This window comes from Puntigrus tetrazona, chromosome 3, assembly GCF_018831695.1.
Source record: "Puntigrus tetrazona isolate hp1 chromosome 3, ASM1883169v1, whole genome shotgun sequence".
NCBI lineage: Eukaryota > Metazoa > Chordata > Actinopteri > Cypriniformes > Cyprinidae > Puntigrus > Puntigrus tetrazona.
In genome coordinates this window covers 26,118,439-26,137,061 of record NC_056701.1, presented here as the reverse complement: position 1 = coordinate 26,137,061, position 18,623 = coordinate 26,118,439, and the positions used below count along the sequence as shown (strand labels likewise).

The following is an 18,623-nucleotide window of genomic DNA, read 5'->3' as shown; positions in this document are numbered from 1 at the left end:
GAACAATTACGCATATAGCCAGTTCAGCATATTCTGTTCGCGAGGTTTTTTGTTGTGTCTTCTGTCTGTCTCTTCTGCATCAAGAGATTGCACCATCAAAACTAAAAGGGCTTCTAAAGAGGATTAATTGCTTGAAGTACTTTTTTTTTCTTAAAGCGCTATTAATTTTGCAACAATATTACCATTAGTTAGCTGCATTAGTTAACACAAGCTAACAATATATGCATAAGGCATTAATTCATTTTATTGCCACACAAATCCCTGACCTCAACCCCCGATAAAACACCTTTGTGATGAACTCGTGAGCCAGGACGTCTGGTCCAGCATCAGTACCTCACCTCTCAAACGCTTTATGTCTACGTCTTTGTATCTAGAATGCAAGGTGCAATGTAAAAGACCACGTTGACGCAATGGTCAGGTGTCCCAATACTTCTGTCCACATCATTTTACCGGTATAACGGGACCAGATGCGCATTTTTGTTCGCTGGCTTGAACCCAGCAAGCTCTTTTCATGATTGATGTTCAGATGACACGCATGTCATGCTATGGAAATGTGACGGTCTCAGATGGCTGACATCTCCACTATCTAGTGTTCAAAGCTCGTCAAAGCCATCTGCCAGAAAACAAAGCCTTTTATGTTTGCATTTGTTTAATTTGTTGGTTGTTTATAAAAGTATTTAACATCAGCCTTACGTGACAGGAGTTAAAATTAAATTAGGTGTCTTTCCCGGAGGCAATATCAATTAGAGTGCTCTGCTGTGTGGCGATATGTTTCATGTCAGGATTGTCACAGATTGTCCTTGAAGTGCTCTCAGCAGGCTGCCATTTAACTGAGAGGTGACCCATCTTTGTTTACCTATGCGGACGGGGACTTGTGTATCCGTTTGGAGTGACACGCATATTGCCACCGCTTGGAAAAAACAAATACGCAGCCTGTCTTCTGCTTTTATTGCCAATGAGATTTATATCAACATAATTGATCTGCCCATTCTTCAGCAGAAAAAGCACATTAATATGGCTCGACTGCTGAGCGATACACCCACCATCCCCTAGAGCCATGAGCTGTCACATGTCAAACTGCCAGGACTTCTTCTCAGACTGGAGGCTGCACACGGGGTCAGGGTGACCGTGGCAACCGTCCTGCCAATCACAGCCCAGTAAGAGGCAACGGCGCATCCAGTAAAGTGCTCTGAGCGCTTTTTAGCCACAGTGCAAGGTGACGGGAGATGTACCGTCAAGAGCATTTGGAAAAGCACTGCTTTTGTTTTGTTATGGGGGATGTGAGGGCATAATGAGAAACAAAAAGCATTGCTTTTCCACTATTTTGCATGTTAGGTAGGTGATTGAGTCATTGTCTATTACATTATTCTCTGCTGCATTTGCATGATATTCATAACTGTACAGATATACATTAGTATACGTTCCAAAGTCATTTCTATTCGTGTTTCAGAGTCGTGCCTAATTTGCTCTGACGTGCCGTGGAGATGCAGATCGGGCTCCCTTTTCCTCCGTCTTCCAATCATTTCTTGTTCTCTCTTGACTGTTATTGCTAATGAATATGGTTTAAAGAGTAAAAGTAAGATTAAAAACTAGAAGCAATAAGATTGATTGATTTCTTCTACGGAACATTTTCAAGATGCACAACAATATCGGAACCCACTGCAATGCACTTCAGCGTACTATTAAATTAGATTACTTATTATAGAAATATTTTTAAAGAACGTACGTAAGTTTTATCTAAATGTAATGTTTTCAGACACAAGAAAAGACGGTGACACCTTCCTACCACACACTCAAACACGATCAGGCACACATGTGTCTTATACAGTATATACTGTATGTATACATGCCTACAGTTTTATATGATCTAATCAGTGGCAGGTTGTGGATTTTCCACCTAGGCCTTCAGTGAACTAATGCAACTCTTCATAATGATGCCACGGCTATAGAAACCATACATATTACACCGAAATGCAGTATAACAAAACCGCACATCATCTCTATCTGAGGCATTGACCTGACAAAATGACACAAATACAGTCCGCCCGATGTACTGCAGACATTTTTTCACTCAATCGTATTTGTATCTCAACATTGGTTTAAAACAAATAAGGTTTACAGCTACATGAAAGTGAGTAAACGATGGCATAATTTTCATTTTTTATTGAAGTATATTACTTTGCATTTGACTGCTCTCATTAACTCTCATAGTCGTACTTTAAGTAGCGAACAATTCTTAAGGCCACCCGCTGACTGAATAAAATACGCTCTTTGGTCCAGGTGGTTGTACATGTCACTTCAGTCGCTTGCTGAGTGACTCATTATATTCTGGGCCAAAAGCTTTAGCCCCGTTCTCTCTCCAGAGAGGTCGCCTGAATCAGCAGTACATTTTAGGCCTCATCTGGCAAATAAAAATCCATTAGTTCCCTTTTGATCCAGGAAATTGAGTGGATCATAATGGCGGAGGAGGATTTCAGCGCGAAAAGCTTGCTTTGTCCCTCAAATGAAAATATATGAAGTCACAAAAAGACTTTTCCATTAGTGTTTTGACAGTGGCGAGGGAAGAGGATATAAGCAGCACTTAGAGTTAATGGCTGCATGAAAATTGGAATTTGGGGACTAAAAAGTTAATACAATAACTCATGATATTGAGGTTTGGTGGCTGGGGCTTTTTTTTAAAAAAAAAAAAAGCTGAACATCCTGTAGAGATCTCTTTAATAACTCGAGTTATCTTACATTTTTCTCAAAAAAGATCTCTAAGATGGCTCTCAAACCTGAGTTCATGTTTCAAAATGAACTGAAACATACCTCATCAGGTTCTTTTAAGAACAAATGATCTAAACGGTGATATATGTGCTATTCCCCATCAACAAAATGAAACCCCATTCATTTATGAGCAATACACTGTGTCTCCTCCGTGCGTGTTTGTTGGTCGCCTAGAATCTGAGCTAGCATTAGCCTAGCATAGCTCCGCTCCGTAACGCTTCCAGGAAAAGATCTTACGGTTGATTCAGGACAACTCAGTGTAAGAGATACCATGAGCTGTTGAGACTGATATCATTGTAGTAGGTTGAGAGTTAAGATCTGTGGTTTACTCTATGTCTGTCTGGATTCTATGGCATTTCTCCCTGCGCCTGTCTGTCTGAGTCTTGTAATCTGTCTGTCTGAATGCAAAGGTACGTGGAGGGAACATGCACCTGCAGTTTGTTTCCTGCCAAAATCGGCTCTGTGCACACACACATTCCTTTAGTTGCTGATCCAGCCATACGGTCCACTCAGCAGACGTCCATGTTGTCTATTTTCTAGTGGCAGGATGTAAATACAGCTAACTCAAGCTAGCATAGCGCTACCTGACACAACAAGATACTGGAATCCTTCTTCCTTATGTTGCGATATTAATATGATAATCTCACATTTAATGCGGTTTTGTGTATAAATGTTTATATTTTCCGACCGAATAATTAGAAGTTCCACAGCCGAAGCTCTGCTGTATATTTTGTTTCACACTAAGCATTATGGCGAATGTACAGTAATGGGTCATACAGCCGTTTTATTAATACCGATATATATAGCCTACTGCATAATGCATAAATAGCAAGCGTATTATAGCAGTATGTTATTCTAAATATAGCCAATGACCTGGAGGCAAAGTCAGCAATGATTATTAGCATATTTTATACATGCAGGTACATGCATATTTTATCGTTATGTTTTGATTTGACTCTTAAAAGTTGGAATAGTTTTACACAAAATTGGATTTCGAATGCAAAATGTGCGCATGTATTATTTATTAGGTGCTACAGTGAAGTTATTTAGCAGTGTTACTCTTTGAAGTGTTGAATACTGTATATACAGTATAAGTTGAACACTGAAAGCACTACTTTAGTACTGCATTCCGAGAAAATTAGGCGGAAAACTAACATCAGTTTTTTTTCTACTCCGTCCTCTAGACAAACCAGGGAACAAGAAACTCCCCCAGACTTCTTCTACTTCTCTGACTTTGAGCGGCACAACGCAGAGATCGCTGCATTTCATCTGGACAGGTAAGATTAAAACACCTACGGAGAGAAAGAGAGAGTTTTTGCAGGCCGCTGTAGGGCAGCCCAGTGGCCAGTTTCGGGAAATTGTTTCCAGTTTCTGTTGGCTGTTTTCCTTATTTTCTCGTACGTCTGTCTGTTTCAGACACAAACTGGTACCGTCTGAATAACAATGAGATCATGTGACCTTAAGCATTGCCAAGAGTTTATGCTTAGCATCCCGCTGTGTTTACTTTGTGTTTGCTCGGCCTTTATCTTCGTTTGACAGAAATGTTTGGAGGTGTTTAGATCTGACAGGTCTGGGAATTTGTTTTAAGGTGTCTGACATTAATGATAAGGTTAGCAGAGACAATATTAGATTGTCGTGGCATTGGACAATGTCATTATTATTGTCTGAACTTTATATTGTACTTTCTGTTATTTCTGTTTTTTCTCCTGTTATTCTTGCGCTTATAGACAAGCGTCATTACTACTGCTTTTGGCTATGGATCCCAAATAACCTAGTAAACCAATTATGTTTCGTATATATGTTACTTTTATGTTCAATTTGTGTTGTAATAATAATAGCAATGGTTTACATTTTAAAGGAAGGTCCCATTAGTTAAATTTAGTGGATGCATTTGCTAAAATCACAAAGAGCAGTTCATTTGTTACAGTGTTTATTAATGTTTAGTTTAGTAATAACATAACTGTTCATTGTTAGCTCATGTCAGCTCATCAATAACATCAATAGATTCAAATTTGAATATCAATAATGCATTAGTAATACTAAAATTAATAAATACTTAAATGAACCGTAACTAATAAATACTAGAATAATTGTTATTGTTAGTTCATTTTAACTAATCTAGTTAGTTAACTAGATGTTACTATTATTATTAAGGTTTTTTTTTTTTTTAAAGTCCAGTGTTACAAATGATTGTGTATATTTAATTTTTACATTAAAATTTTTTTATTTTATTTTAAAATGTCATTCAAACAGCCCAGTAACCTCTAAGAGGAAACTCCCCTTTACAGAGACCTTAAGCCTGTCTTCCTCCCAGTTCTTCCCCTGAAAACACCTGTATTGCTCTGATACTGCCCTGGGATGGACGTTGCCCTGGAAAAAGAAACCATAACCACACACACACACACACAAGCATCTCCACATTTCACATTTACGCACGAGAGCACTCGCACCATTGTGATGTCAGAAAGCCAAACCAACTCTTATTATATTCTCGCCGCTCTGCGCATGTCACTCAAGACTTTTTGGACAACGGCCTGAAAAGCACTTAGTGCGATAGAGTCGATACACCTTACAGTTACTCCGAGAGTAACAAGGTGCATGTGAGTGCAGTCAGAAGTCAGAAGAAACTCCCCGCTGACTTTAACAAGAAGCCCCACAGAGAGAGGCTTTGTGAAGTCAGAGAGCTAATTGAGCTTGTGAGACCCACTCCATTTCCTCCAGGACGTTGTTGCTCTCATTTGAGGAGCCTGTCATGTTCATGATGTATTTTATTTAGGGGAGGAAAAAGAATTGTATGATATGCCAATTTATTGTCAGCCGAGCGATAGCGCTTTGAAAGTGAAATGGTATATTGATATTCTATTAGTGCGAGAGAAACGAATGAATTTTACAAGAAATGCTGCGCTTCTACGGTACTCTCAACGTCAGCGCGAACCACTTCCACCGGCTTCGTCCTCGCGGTTATACCGTGGCTTGTTTCCACAAAGCTCTGTTCCTAGAATGCACTGTTTCTACACTGGGCTCTTTGTCGCCTTCGTCCAGAGTGACTCTGCAACTCGCGACCCCTGAGTGGTTTCATCTCAAAGGCTTGGGTTTCTGTGTCTCAGGGGCCAGGAGCCCATGCACCATGCCATGTGGGATTTTCGCTGAGGTGGCCCAACGAACAAAGAATGAGAGATGAACGAAACCTCAGGCATGCGTGTGCACCATTCAGAACTGAATTGAAATTGCAGTTCAATTCCTCAGCTTGAGGTGAACTTGCAACTTTCAGTTTGAATGGAATGGTTTAAAATATGGACAAACTTGGTGCAGTCTGTAATAATACGTTTGATTTTTTTTTTTTTTGGTATCATCTTTGTATTATTATATGTACAACATATGGAGTGTGCTTTATTAATAATCCCTGTTTGACACTCCTGCAGATATTTATATTTAGTATAAATGTAATTAAATTATTAGTATGTTGATCATGGTAAGATACTATTTAGTTCACTATTGCTTATGAGCATGCTTATTGCTAGCATATTGTTTATTATTGCTTATAAATTTGCTTATTAATATAATAGCGTTGATTTTCGAAGCACAGGGCTATCCTTTTATTTCGACTTGCAGAGTCCTCCATTGTTTTCAGTTGTTTGTTTTTATTTAATGGTTTGCATGCCTTTGTAAAAAAAAAAAATTATTATTTTATATAAATGTATACTTTCTTTGAAGCACCTAACCCCACCCCTACCCCTATAATCTTCTAAACTATTTAAAACATATATCAGGCAAATGTAAGTACACTGACAGCTTTTTATTGCAAAAATTGATCATGAAAAACAGTATAAAAGCATTACAAACAAGTCCTGTGGCATTCCAAGACTTCTGAAGCCATTTGATATCTTTATGTGAAGAAAAGAGTAAAACAAAAGTTTTCATCGCTGAAAATGCATATTTGTGATATTGAAAATCTTGTTAAAAAAAATTGTATTCCTGTCATTCCAATTCAACTTCTTGTGAGGCATGTGGCCAGTTTAATTAAGAGCTCAATCGTAATTGAAAAAGATCCAATTCTGACTTTTGCCCAACACGAGTACACAAGAAAGACAAAATAAGAGAGAAAATAGAGGGCATTTATATCCTGCAGTGTGGCCAGATGCTAAAACGCCAATAAAAGTCTAATAAAGAGCAATCACAGAGGTGTCATAAAGCAGTGAGTAAAGAGTGGGCTCAGTTGCTTAGTATTAGCACCTTGAAGAAAAAAATCGTTACCCGGCCACTCTAAAAATGGCTTAATTCTATAGATTTGCTGTGCTCTTTATTGTTTGTTTCCTCGTTATTGAATGCGGCAGGAGATTGAATGTCTGGCATCACTGTTCTCATAAAGCAGCCTGTGAACTGAACAAGAAACAAGATACAGCCCAGTTGTTGTATATAATAATGCATCGCAAATGAATCGTTTGACAGTGCCGTTTGTTTGTGGCGCACAGAGTCCTGGATTTCCGGAGAGTTCCCCCGGTGGCCGGCAGGCTGGTGAACATGACACGGGAGATCCGAGACGTGACCCGTGACAAAAAGCTCTGGCGGACATTCTTCGTATCCCCAGGTATGAGTGGCTTCCGCAGGGCCTTTTCTTCAACCCCATCAGGCCAGGATTGTTGGCTTCTCACGCATATAGGGTTCAGACAATGGGAAAATCCACATTTCTGAGAATTAGAAACAGATTAGAAACTGTTAGCCAGTCATTCGGCAAACTCCCCTGTGCCTATGTGGTGTCGAAATGTTAGCATGTTCGCTAAATTTGTTGCAGTTTCGTTACATCATATGTTGTGCATGTTAGCATCTTGCTATGACGGTTTATTCCATTTTTAACAGTTTAAAAAGTCTATGAAGAGCCATTAAACTAACCAATTACAGGCTGTGACAAATATTAGCACAAAAAGCGTTCAGTAGACCAGTCGTAGACCAGCTAGCGACACCCAGCCAAGATGCTAGGCTAATTACAGCGTTTAATTGGGGAGTAACAAGCATGCAAAAACACACGTGCAGCAAGTTTGGCAACCAAATTACAGACATTTAGATGATGTAAGTGTTCGGATGAGGCACACAGATTGGCCATATTCTTTCTCTGCAGGGCTATCATTAGCATTCTGCCTCCACTTTTCATGACAAATGTGTTTTTGTGGGAACGAGTGAAAGGGCTTCTCTTCCCCCGGGGAGCCGTGTCAGGAAACATTTGAAAAAGGCGTTATACACAATGATTCATCATTGGCTAAACAGCAGCGTTTAATGAGCCCTTGGTGAATCCGAGCATTTTAGATCACTGACATCCTTCATCACATAAAGGCACATCTGGAGAAGTCACCTATTTCAAAGACATTTTCTACAAACTGTATTAACGCCATAAACAAGGCTGCGTCACGAAAGACTGTCGTAGCATGTTGTTGCTGTCAAACGTGTTTACCATCATGATGGTGGACGGTAGGCCTTGGCGTTGTGATGATATACACAACTGTTTTTCCTGCCACATAGATACATTTATTTGGCTTAAAAAATGGAGAAAGGCTGCTTTTGGGAGTTCAAGGGCGTGTTATATGCATTTAGGTGAAAATGTATTATAGTTTATGTTTATATTCAATGCAATTAATGCAGAGTGCCTTTGACCTACTTAAGTAGAATTTAAGTCATCTTGTCATAGTTACTTCAATTGTGCATAGAAATAAGGTTAAGGTGTAGCTGAATGTAATGACAAGCATTTATTTTAATGTTATTTCTATTGAACCTTGCATGTCATGTATTTAAAATCAAGTACATTACATGTGCTCTAATATGTTACATCAAAACAAGCACAGCAAGACAAAAGATTATTAAACGATTATTTAAAATGTACTTTAAATTAAACTTTTAATTGGACGTTATTACAATGGGCACTTTTTAAAGGTGATACTGTACGCACTATAAGCACCTTAAGAATCATAGTCATTACAGTGTCTCTCTTTAAATACACTTTAAGTGACCTTTTTGCTGCTGGAAAAAAGCAATAGAAAATATCACAGACATTGTAATGGTTTCCGCTGTAAATACCTTTACAAACGTTACAAACCATTGTTATAACCAACTTTTAACCATTCAAAATGGTTTTCTGTAGTGTGTTTTGGGACGTATCCCATTAGGATTTATTGGTTTAACATCCACCAATTACTAATAGAGACCAATAGGCACCATTACAGTTTGCATTAAAACCAGTACAATTCCTGCTATAACCAGTAAAACTAATGCCAAATCTGTGTTGGTTTCTATTGTTTTAGGTTTTATTATTGATAAATGCAAGCTAAAAGATACGATTATGTATTCATTAAAAAATCAGTGCATCAGTAAAAAAAAACAGCTGCTTCACATTATATAAAACTTGACTTAAATATCCAGGGATTGTGAAAGGTTGTAGGTTCAAACCCAGTAATGGGCGATCAATGAGCTATTACCATTGTTTGCTTGAAGACACTTAACCTCATCCTTTCTCTTCGCCTCGCTGGTGGTCCATTGTAAGACCCCCAAGAACGGTTTTCTCGTTCCTAAAACCTTTTCTTCCTCACTTTTGCAGCCAACAACATCTGCTTCTACGGCGAGTGCTCCTACTACTGCTCCACAGAACATGCCCTATGTGGGAAGCCCGACCAGATCGAGGGCTCCCTGGCCGCATTTCTTCCTGACTTGGCACTAGCTAAGCGCAAGACCTGGAGGAACCCCTGGCGCCGCTCCTACCACAAACGCAAGAAAGCTGAGTAAGCTCTTTTTCTCCGCTTTATCTCAGGTCTCCACGCACCACCCCATATCTTCATTAAACTACAGTCTGGCTTTATCAGCAAAAAAGACTACTGCGCTTCTCACTTACTCTGAGAGAAATCCTATCTGTGCAGTAAAACAATGGGCCATCCTGTTTGAGATGGCAGTTGTACGCTAGCAGGGTTATATATGAGAAGGGACAGAATGCAGCTCAAATTTAAAGGTGAAGTGAGTTTCTTAGTCGCTTTCTCTATTGTAAGGTGGGAAGTGGATCCGGATTATTGTGATGAAGTCAAACAGACTCCTCCGTATGACCGAGGCACACGACTCCTGGACATCATGGACATGACTATTTTTGACTTTCTAATGGGTAAGTGTTTAAAAAAGTGTTTATAAAATTTAGCTCAGAAGTAGGGGAAACTGGGGAGAAAAGTGTTTTACAGGATACAGCTTTTGTGACAATATGCCTCCTATAGTAGCAACTAATAAAAGTGTGAAATAAATAGTCAGTGTGAAATATAAATGGTTGATTATCATACAAATTCAGGTTTAAAGACACATTGTGGCAAGTCACAATGTGAGGTAAAAAAAGAGAGATTATAAACAGTCAAATTTAAGTGAGTTAAGGCAAACGGTGAGAAAGTCATAGTGAGATATAAAGTCAGATCTCAAGATAAACTCACATCTGTGGCAAATATAAAGTCACATTGTAAAACGGCATCACACTGTGATGTAAAGTTACAACTGGGAGATATAAAGTTTTAATTTTTGAGAAATAAATACACAGTTTTGAGATATAAAGTCAAGTAGTAAGATATAAAGTCACAAGTGGAAGATATGCAGTTCAAAATGTAACAAAGTCACATTGTGATATAAAAAAAAAGTGTGATATAAAAAAAAAGTTGAAGGTATAAAGTCAATATAGAGTCAAAAAAGTCACATTGTCGCATGAAAAAGTTGAATTGCGTAAGAGTTACAGTTGGGGGATATGCAGAGACATTGCAAGAAAGATTTGCAGAAGTCACACTGCAAGATATAGTCACAATCTTTAAATATAACGCCACAATTAGTCAAATAGAGTCATACGTATAATAAGTCACATTGTGAGATAAAGTCATATACTGTAAGATATTGTGGAATAGTGTGTAGTCACACTGTGAGATTAAAAAAAGTCACACAGCAAGATATAGTCACCAAAAGTATAAAGTCACAATTACAGGAGTCACATACGGTATATAACAGTTATTTTGTGAGATAAAATCATATTGTGACATATAAAGTAACATATAAAGTAAAGACTAAATAAAGGCACAGTTTTGAGATATATACACTGTGATATACAGCCACAACTACGTTAAATATAATATATAAAAAAAGTCAATAAAGTCACAACTGCAAGATATAACTGCACAGTTGTAAGGTTATGAGCAGTCTGTGGGTGTTCTCCAGAGTGTTTTGATCTGTTCGTGATCCGTGTGCCCTTGAGCGAGGCTGTTAACCTCAGGTTGATCTGATGGAATTTCCCCTGTTCATCAGAAGTTCCTGGTGCTTTTCTGTGAGAACATGTGAACACCATAGAAACCAACTCCTCTAGCCCTACTTATGTGTGGGTAAATATAGACTCTGATTCAAGCGTCAACTCCAGCAGTTTCAAGTGTCAAGGTTAGTCATTAAGATGACTAAAATTATCAAGTGCAGAATTAGAATCTGTTGGAAAATAACTCAAAGGAGACCCACGTTTTACAATATGAATAAGTCTCAGGCGTTCCTAAAATGTGTCTGGGAGTTTTCAGCCCAAAACGCGTCACAGATCATTTATTATATCGTTTGGAAAGTGCCTGTTTTGAGTGGAAACAGAAGCAGGCTGCTTTAGTGCGAGTCTCTTTAAATGCAAATCAGTTGCTGTTTCCTCCCCCTATCATAATAATGTTGAGCTTTCACAGCTGGTACCTCACATATGCTGCTAAAAACTATGTTTTGATTCCCATGTCTATTTTACCTGACCAGGAGGGGGATGTGTTCGATTCCCCTAGTTTTTGTGCCCATGACATATTAACGAGGGAGAACGTGATAATATGCTGTGGCCGCAAAATAATAAATTGTGGGAATGTCATAACTTGTGAGAACGTAAAAATGGTTTTTAGAGGTTTCGACATCAATTTCTCATGGCTTTGACTTCTTATGTTAATTTTTTTTTTTTGACATTTTTACTGCAATGCAGTTTAATGCTTGAATTTAACATATAGTATGTTTAATCTTTGGTCTAATTAATAGACTATAATTATAAATACTGCAAGCTAGTGTTTCATTGAAGTATAAATGTTATAATAATAGACAAATATCAAATTAAAATGTTAATAAAAATGTTTTATCAACCTAAATATGATATTACATGGTCATTCAATGGTCATGAATGCAGAAAGCGGCAGTCACATGACTACATTCTCTCATACCATGATCTATTATTGCACTTAAACTGTCAAATACATGAGTTTATTTTAAAAACACACAAGTTACAAAAACCGTCGGTTATGTCTTTGAAGATAAACAACTGGGAAAGAAATGAGGAGCAATGGATTTTATAGTTGCTACAACATCCCACGTCAATCTTTCTGTATTTCACTCTCCCTCTCTCCTTCATCGCACTGAACAGGCAACATGGATCGCCACCATTACGAGACTTTCGAGAAGTTTGGAAACGAGACTTTCATTATTCATTTGGACAACGGCAGAGGGTAAGCCGTCTTTATTTTTTTTTCTCGTCCTCGCCCGTCCTTCACACCTCGCTCCTCAAAGCAGCTCCACACGAGCCACTTCCTTTTGACACCGAAACCATGGAAACAGAGTGTTTCTATCTTAAGAGGCGTGAATATGTAGATGTTGAGTGGAAGGTCAGATTCGTATGGCGTCATGTCTCAGGGTGTAATATGTGTGGCGTTGAAGGGCTCGCGGTGGGTAGAAGTCACACAGGTGCTCGCACAGATAAAGGATTTTGATTAAACTGACATTCTGCTCGACTGAAGTGGCGGCTTTTTCATTCTCTACATTTGTTACTGAAGCAGGCCACTGTGTAGAGCCGTAGGTCTCTCAATGCCAGATTAATCTAAGCCCCGACTAAAATTTACATTTATTTTCTTCTATTTGTGTGAAATTTATACCGAACTGAATTTCTGATGGGGTTTTACTGCTACAGATGATTTGCAAGGTGCTGTCATGTAAAGAACTACTCTTTATAAGTCGGTTTTGTTGAAGTTGCCTTTCTGCCATTACTTGTGTGCGGTTTTGCATTTTTGCATAATACATATTATTGTACTTGTAAATAAGAATCTAACTGTGAGATATGGCTTCTGAAAACACATTTCCGCCCCGCTGAACTACCCCAGTAATGTGCTGTAGAGTTTTACATACCAATATGAAAGTAACAGTGAAAGTCATTTAAGTGATTCATGTTATATGGTGGCTTTTTGTTTGTTTCGTAAGTAGAGACTTGCACGTGCAGATTGGTGAACTTGTCATATTCTAAGTTAAATATAGTATGTTGGAAATAGTTGTTTTAGCAACTTTACCCTAGTAAAAACCAAGTACACGTGACATACTTTTAAAGGGTAGGTAATTTGCATGTTAATTGCAATTAAATAAAAATGTATACTATTTTGAATGTGTAATAGATGTACGTTGAACTTTAAAGTGCTTTTTGAGACACCAATAGTACCATAATTACTTCTATTGTCTTTGAAATATGGTCATAATGGTGTGTGTGTGTGTGTGTGTGTGTGTGTGTTTGAAGATTTGAACTACACTACAAGTACACATGAAATACAGTTAAACACATTTTTTTTACCAGGCAACCGTTTAAAAATATCAGACATTTGACTTCTCTTTCTCTTTCACCTCTCAGATTCGGAAAGCATTCACATGATGAAATGTCCATCCTGGTCCCTTTGACTCAGTGCTGCAGGTAAGATTGTTTTTCTCCACTTTCAGGCATCTCTTGAATTGAGGCAATAGCCTCCCAACTGAGAGAGTGACTGCAGTGCAGTAATTCAGTATAGCACCGACACAACCACATCCTGCTGTCTGCTGTGCACTGTTATTGTAACTGTATCCTTTATTGCACTTTTACATTTATTTTCTGTGGCTGATGTTTTCTTGCTGGAACAATCTATATGAATGGCTGCAAAAAAAAACACTGACTGTGTTCCCAATTTGCATAAATCTGCAAGCCGGTCGTATATACACATCACTTTGTTGCTAACATTCCGCATGTGGCTAAATGTGCTGTTCTAGGGAGCCGTTCACATAAAACACGTTTTGCATTCTGCTTGACTACTTTCACATTATTTTTCTATGTTCGGTTGTCTATTGCACTCAAGACTTGCCCATCTTGCCCACAACATGTTGTTCTAAAAAAATTATTTGCCACTAATAAAAGTAAAAATAAATCTCTAGAGTTTGCTCGCCGTTCATGTGTTCTGTGTAAACATTGCAATTGAAGTACTCTATATAAATTTTTCCCTCAATAAACTATTCAATTTGCTGCTTATTAATAGTTAGTTAGTTAGTTAGCAAAGTTTAGGTGTTAGGTAGAATTAGGAATGTAGAATTTGGTCATGCAGAAAAATATGTACTTTAATGAATAACCAATATGTTAATAATAGACATGCTAATCTTAACTAACCATAACTAATCTTTTAAAATGTGTATATATATATATATATATATATATATATATATATATATATATATTATATATTTATATATTATTTATATTATTTATTTATTTACTTTTTTTTAATTCTAAAAAGTAATTTCTATCTATTACTTTAATTTAAAGAAACACTTATCCTGACGGGCTGTCATGAAGACATCTAATGAAAGTTTTATCTAATAAAATGCTAATGAGCAGCTCTAGAGATTAAGATCACGTGTTTGTATTTCCAGACCTTCCACGTTATGCTTTAAATCAAATTTCATTTCAAGTCCATAGAGCCCTATACACTAATAAATCATCTGATATTCTGCGTTATACCTTTTACTGTTCTCTTTCTCCCTCAGAGTGAAGAGGTCGACGTACCTGCGTCTACAGCTGCTGGCTAAAGAGGAGTTCAAGCTGAGCTCCCTTATGGAAGAGTCGCTACTGCAGGACCAGTTGGCACCCATCCTCATCCAGCCCCACCTGGAGGCCATGGACCGCCGCTTGCGTCTGGTGCTCAAGGTGCTGGCCGACTGCGTGGAGAAAGAAGGCTTCCCATCAGTGGTGGAGAACGACCTGGACGGACAGCCCTCCTCGCACCACCACCAGGCGCACGGAGGGAGGTAGTGAGGCCCGAACCTCGGTTCCTTCCAGTCAGCCCCCGCCATGAGCCCCGCCGAGGCTCGTGCTCGAGTCACGCTCTGAATTCAGTGAATTCCACGACTAGCCACCTGAATGCCTCCGAGGAGCCACCCTGTTGTGTGTGTGTGTGGATGCGGACCTCTGGGACGAAGACGCTGTTTCTGGATGGCCGAGGCTTGTGTTTGAGCTGTGCTCGGAGCTGCAGTGCACACTTTTCTGTCGCATCCCGATTCGTTCGACGAGTCCGCTGACATAGTTTATGACATTCGCGCATTTCGAGTCGGCGAGTGTACAGACGAGTTGATTTCGGGACTCGGATCTATATATTCAAATACGCAACTGTGCTCATGTAGGTCTTCGACATAAGGGCACGTAAACGAGCTTTAATGATAGTGCTGCAGTGCAGCGCTACTGTGCAAGGACACTTGAACCCATCCTCCCCTGTGCGTTCACAGTTCCACATCACCCGAACTAAGCCATCGTTTCAATTGCGCCATTGTGCCGTCAAGCCTTCAATCACCGTGTCAGATTCATCACGTTTGTTATTTCACTTAGGGAGATTCGGAGGTGAAGTGCGCGCTTCATTTGAGGTTATTCAGTGGTGAAGCACGTGTTTAAACGTCTCCGTGGAGAGCGAGAGAATTGCTCTGATTGGTTCTTCGGGCGTCCTGCGCCCGCAGTCAGTGTTTCCAATCTCAGGCCTCATGCTGAATACACCTGCTCTCTCTTAATGAGAACCTTAAGGACGGGCTGATGCTATGCTAGAGGAAGTTCTTAATGATGTTAGTCGTACTTCACGCTGCAGGTATCTCGAGTCTCATCTGGTGGAGTGATTTCAGCGCTTGATTATAGAGTAGGGGACAGGCTAGAGGGAATGAAACAAACCAATCGGTCCTAACCAGGAAGCAACAAACGATAATCATTTCATGTTAGTTTTTGTCCAGCTTATAAGCAGCGACCTGAGACCAAACCTTCTCCTGCAGGGCCACTTTCCTACAATGTACCACAAAACTCCTGCCTGGATGTATCTAGCAAGCCTAAAGAGCTTGACTGGCCGGTTCAGGTGAGTTTAATTAGGGTTGGAGCTAAACTCTGCCAGAGCAGGACTGGACACCTCTGGATAAGATATTTTGGTTGGTTTCTGTTTCTGAGTCAGTTTTTTTTTGTTAGTTTGTTTTGCTAACAGCGAACTCCCACTGGTCTGAAATCCTGCTTTACATTTTTGTGTGTCATGCTGCGTTCCATTCAGTCAGACGTGGGATCTGATTGCTCATCCGGTTCACCGCTCGGTGTTCAAAACACGACACAGCAAACCAAATGCTCCTGTCTTTGAAGACGTGTCCTGGAAACCGGTTCGGGGAGGCTACATAATGGTACTCAGTGCAAGCACTTGTTGTTCTGTGAGAATCAAACGCTGCCTGTTTTTCTGGTTTTAGTCTCATGAAATATGGAAATTTGGACTCATTAATGCATCAAATGTTTAGGGTTGCTCCACCTGAAAATTAAATGTTGTCATTAATCACTTCCCCCCATGTCGTTCCGAACCCATAAAACACAGTTTAAGATAATGTGGATGAAAACCGGGAGGCCTGTGACTGTCCCATTGAACACTGACAAGAAAGTATGCACTTTTTGTACAGAAATTAAAAAAAAAGACTTTATTCAGCAATTTGAATATGTCTTTCATACTTCTCTGGACCTTGACAGTGTTATTTACTTGGCAGTCAATGGGACAGACACAAGCCACCCAGTTTTCATCAAAAATATCTTTTATGAATTTGGAACAACATTTTTCATTTTGAGGTGGAGTAACCCTAACAGTGTCCAACTCCGTGTGTGCTCCAACGTTAGCGTGATCGTACATCAATATCTACTCGGCGTTCCTTTGCACTTCCCCAAATATGATTTTTAGACAGTTTGACTTTCGGAGATCTGGAGCTGGATTCATGAAAATCTTCTTGAGATGTAATAATGTCATGAGTTTTACTGCGTTTCGCATGCAGTCAAAAGTCATGTCACTCATAATCACGACCGAACATTGTTTATCAATCGGTGGTGTCTTATAAGTTATTTTTTTGTAGTTGAAGTGCTTAATATCTGACGCAACGGATAAGATGGAGGTTGTCCAATCTTCTTTGGATTATTAGGTTATTCGCAATAGTTCCTAAACTGTTGCTTTTTTTAGGTTTTGAAGTAGAAAGAAAACAACAGTTAAGAATAGCTTAAGATTACTCTTAAGAATCATTCATGAATCCAGCACTGATTAGCAAACTGTGAAAAGTGGTTAGGCCTATAGATGGTTTTATAATTGGGTATCGTTTCCTTCCTACTGTTCTGTTTTGTTTTACAGCGTTACTCACATATACTGACCTTTCAGCAAAAGTTATTATTCCACAGCTCTGTATAAAATGTGTTTTCAGCTCTCACTTATTTTGTATTGCGTAAACCATGGCCAAAAAGGCAATAGAGTGCCTTTTATCTTTATAGCAGTGGTGACTGCCACCTCCAGTCTCGTTCATTCGCTCATATTCACAGCATTGAATCTTAAAGAGATTTTAGGCGGACTCTAAACGAACCTTTTGGAAGTAGTCGTGTGTTATATGTTAAGAGCTCACGTTGCTATTTATTAAAAGAGAGTACATTTGCGAGGAAATCTTGTTGGGTTTTAGGTCTTATTTTGCATTTGAGATTTTTTTTTTTTTTTTTTTTGTGCTTTAAATGTCCCTGTCGCTCACAGATATTGTAAAGATGATAGTCTGACTGCTCTGTGTAAAATTAGGGGCCACGTGTGTTTTGTGTTTAACCCCAGTGCCTGTGCAATGCTCAAGAAACTTGAATGTTTGGGATTATTCACAAACGGACCTTTTTAGTAGCCCATGGCCTGGACTCAACGTTTTTTTTTTTTGTTGGCAGTAAGTAATTAAGAGATGGTCAAGGCTACTATAAGCCAAACAGACTTGTTCCCAATACTCTCAGTGTTTCTGTACATATCTGTACATATGATCCAAAAGGCTGTTTTCGGAGCAAAACAATTGCTTCAGTTTTCTTTTCCTCTCTTAGGCATTGTTACTGTGAAGATCTGTTTGCAAAATGATAAAAGTGTGCAATAAATGAAGCTATGTTGTTGAAATCTTTTATGCGTGAAAAGAAAAGGATCAAACGAACGAACTTAAACGAATATCCCAGCTTCAAGTTGAGCCAGAGTTTGAGCATGCAAGGCTCAAAGTCGTTTGAACAAAATCATTTAATATTAATTAGTTAATACAGGCCAATTAAATTGCAACTTCATCACTATTAATGTATAAATGGAAATATATTTAAACACATGACACATTAGTTTCATACCAGTGGCAATTATATATGTTAGTTTAACTGGCTTTGTACTTAAACCACATTTCAAAGACAACTACCTGCATTTAATATACATTTGAGCTATAACACATCTTCTTTTAACTGCAAATAACACAATAAAATATACCAAAACATGACACTCAGTATATTTTTTTCATAACAAGCGCTCTTTTTAGAAACATGCTGAAGTGCGCTTATATTTCACAAGCGGTTACAGTTGTATGTTTGGACCTTTCTCTGTTTGAACGCTCCCTTTCTGATATCCCGGTACACACCACGTTGATCGGTTTCACCTACTATAACTCCTTTAATACGGGATAAAAAGATAATGCCATGAAGTGATTTTCGTCTGGTCTCGTTCTGGTCGTTTCCGTGGACTTGCCTCAAGCTCAACCGGTAACTTTCT

The 18,623-nt window shown here is 38.8% G+C and overlaps 1 protein-coding gene across 1 annotated transcript in view; it reads left to right on the top strand.

Moving 5' to 3' along the window:
- fam20ca (FAM20C golgi associated secretory pathway kinase a) overlaps positions 1-17,996 on the top strand; it is a 46,601-nt gene extending 28,605 nt beyond the window's left edge. The window contains exons 4-10 of the mRNA XM_043235418.1: positions 3,951-4,043; positions 7,239-7,354; positions 9,350-9,530; positions 9,792-9,901; positions 12,185-12,266; positions 13,430-13,489; positions 14,587-17,996. Coding sequence (XP_043091353.1) covers positions 3,951-4,043; positions 7,239-7,354; positions 9,350-9,530; positions 9,792-9,901; positions 12,185-12,266; positions 13,430-13,489; positions 14,587-14,851 — 907 coding nt within the window. The 3' untranslated portion in view covers positions 14,852-17,996. The remainder of the gene's footprint in view (positions 1-3,950; positions 4,044-7,238; positions 7,355-9,349; positions 9,531-9,791; positions 9,902-12,184; positions 12,267-13,429; positions 13,490-14,586) is intronic.
- Positions 17,997-18,623: the final 627 nt, after the last annotated feature.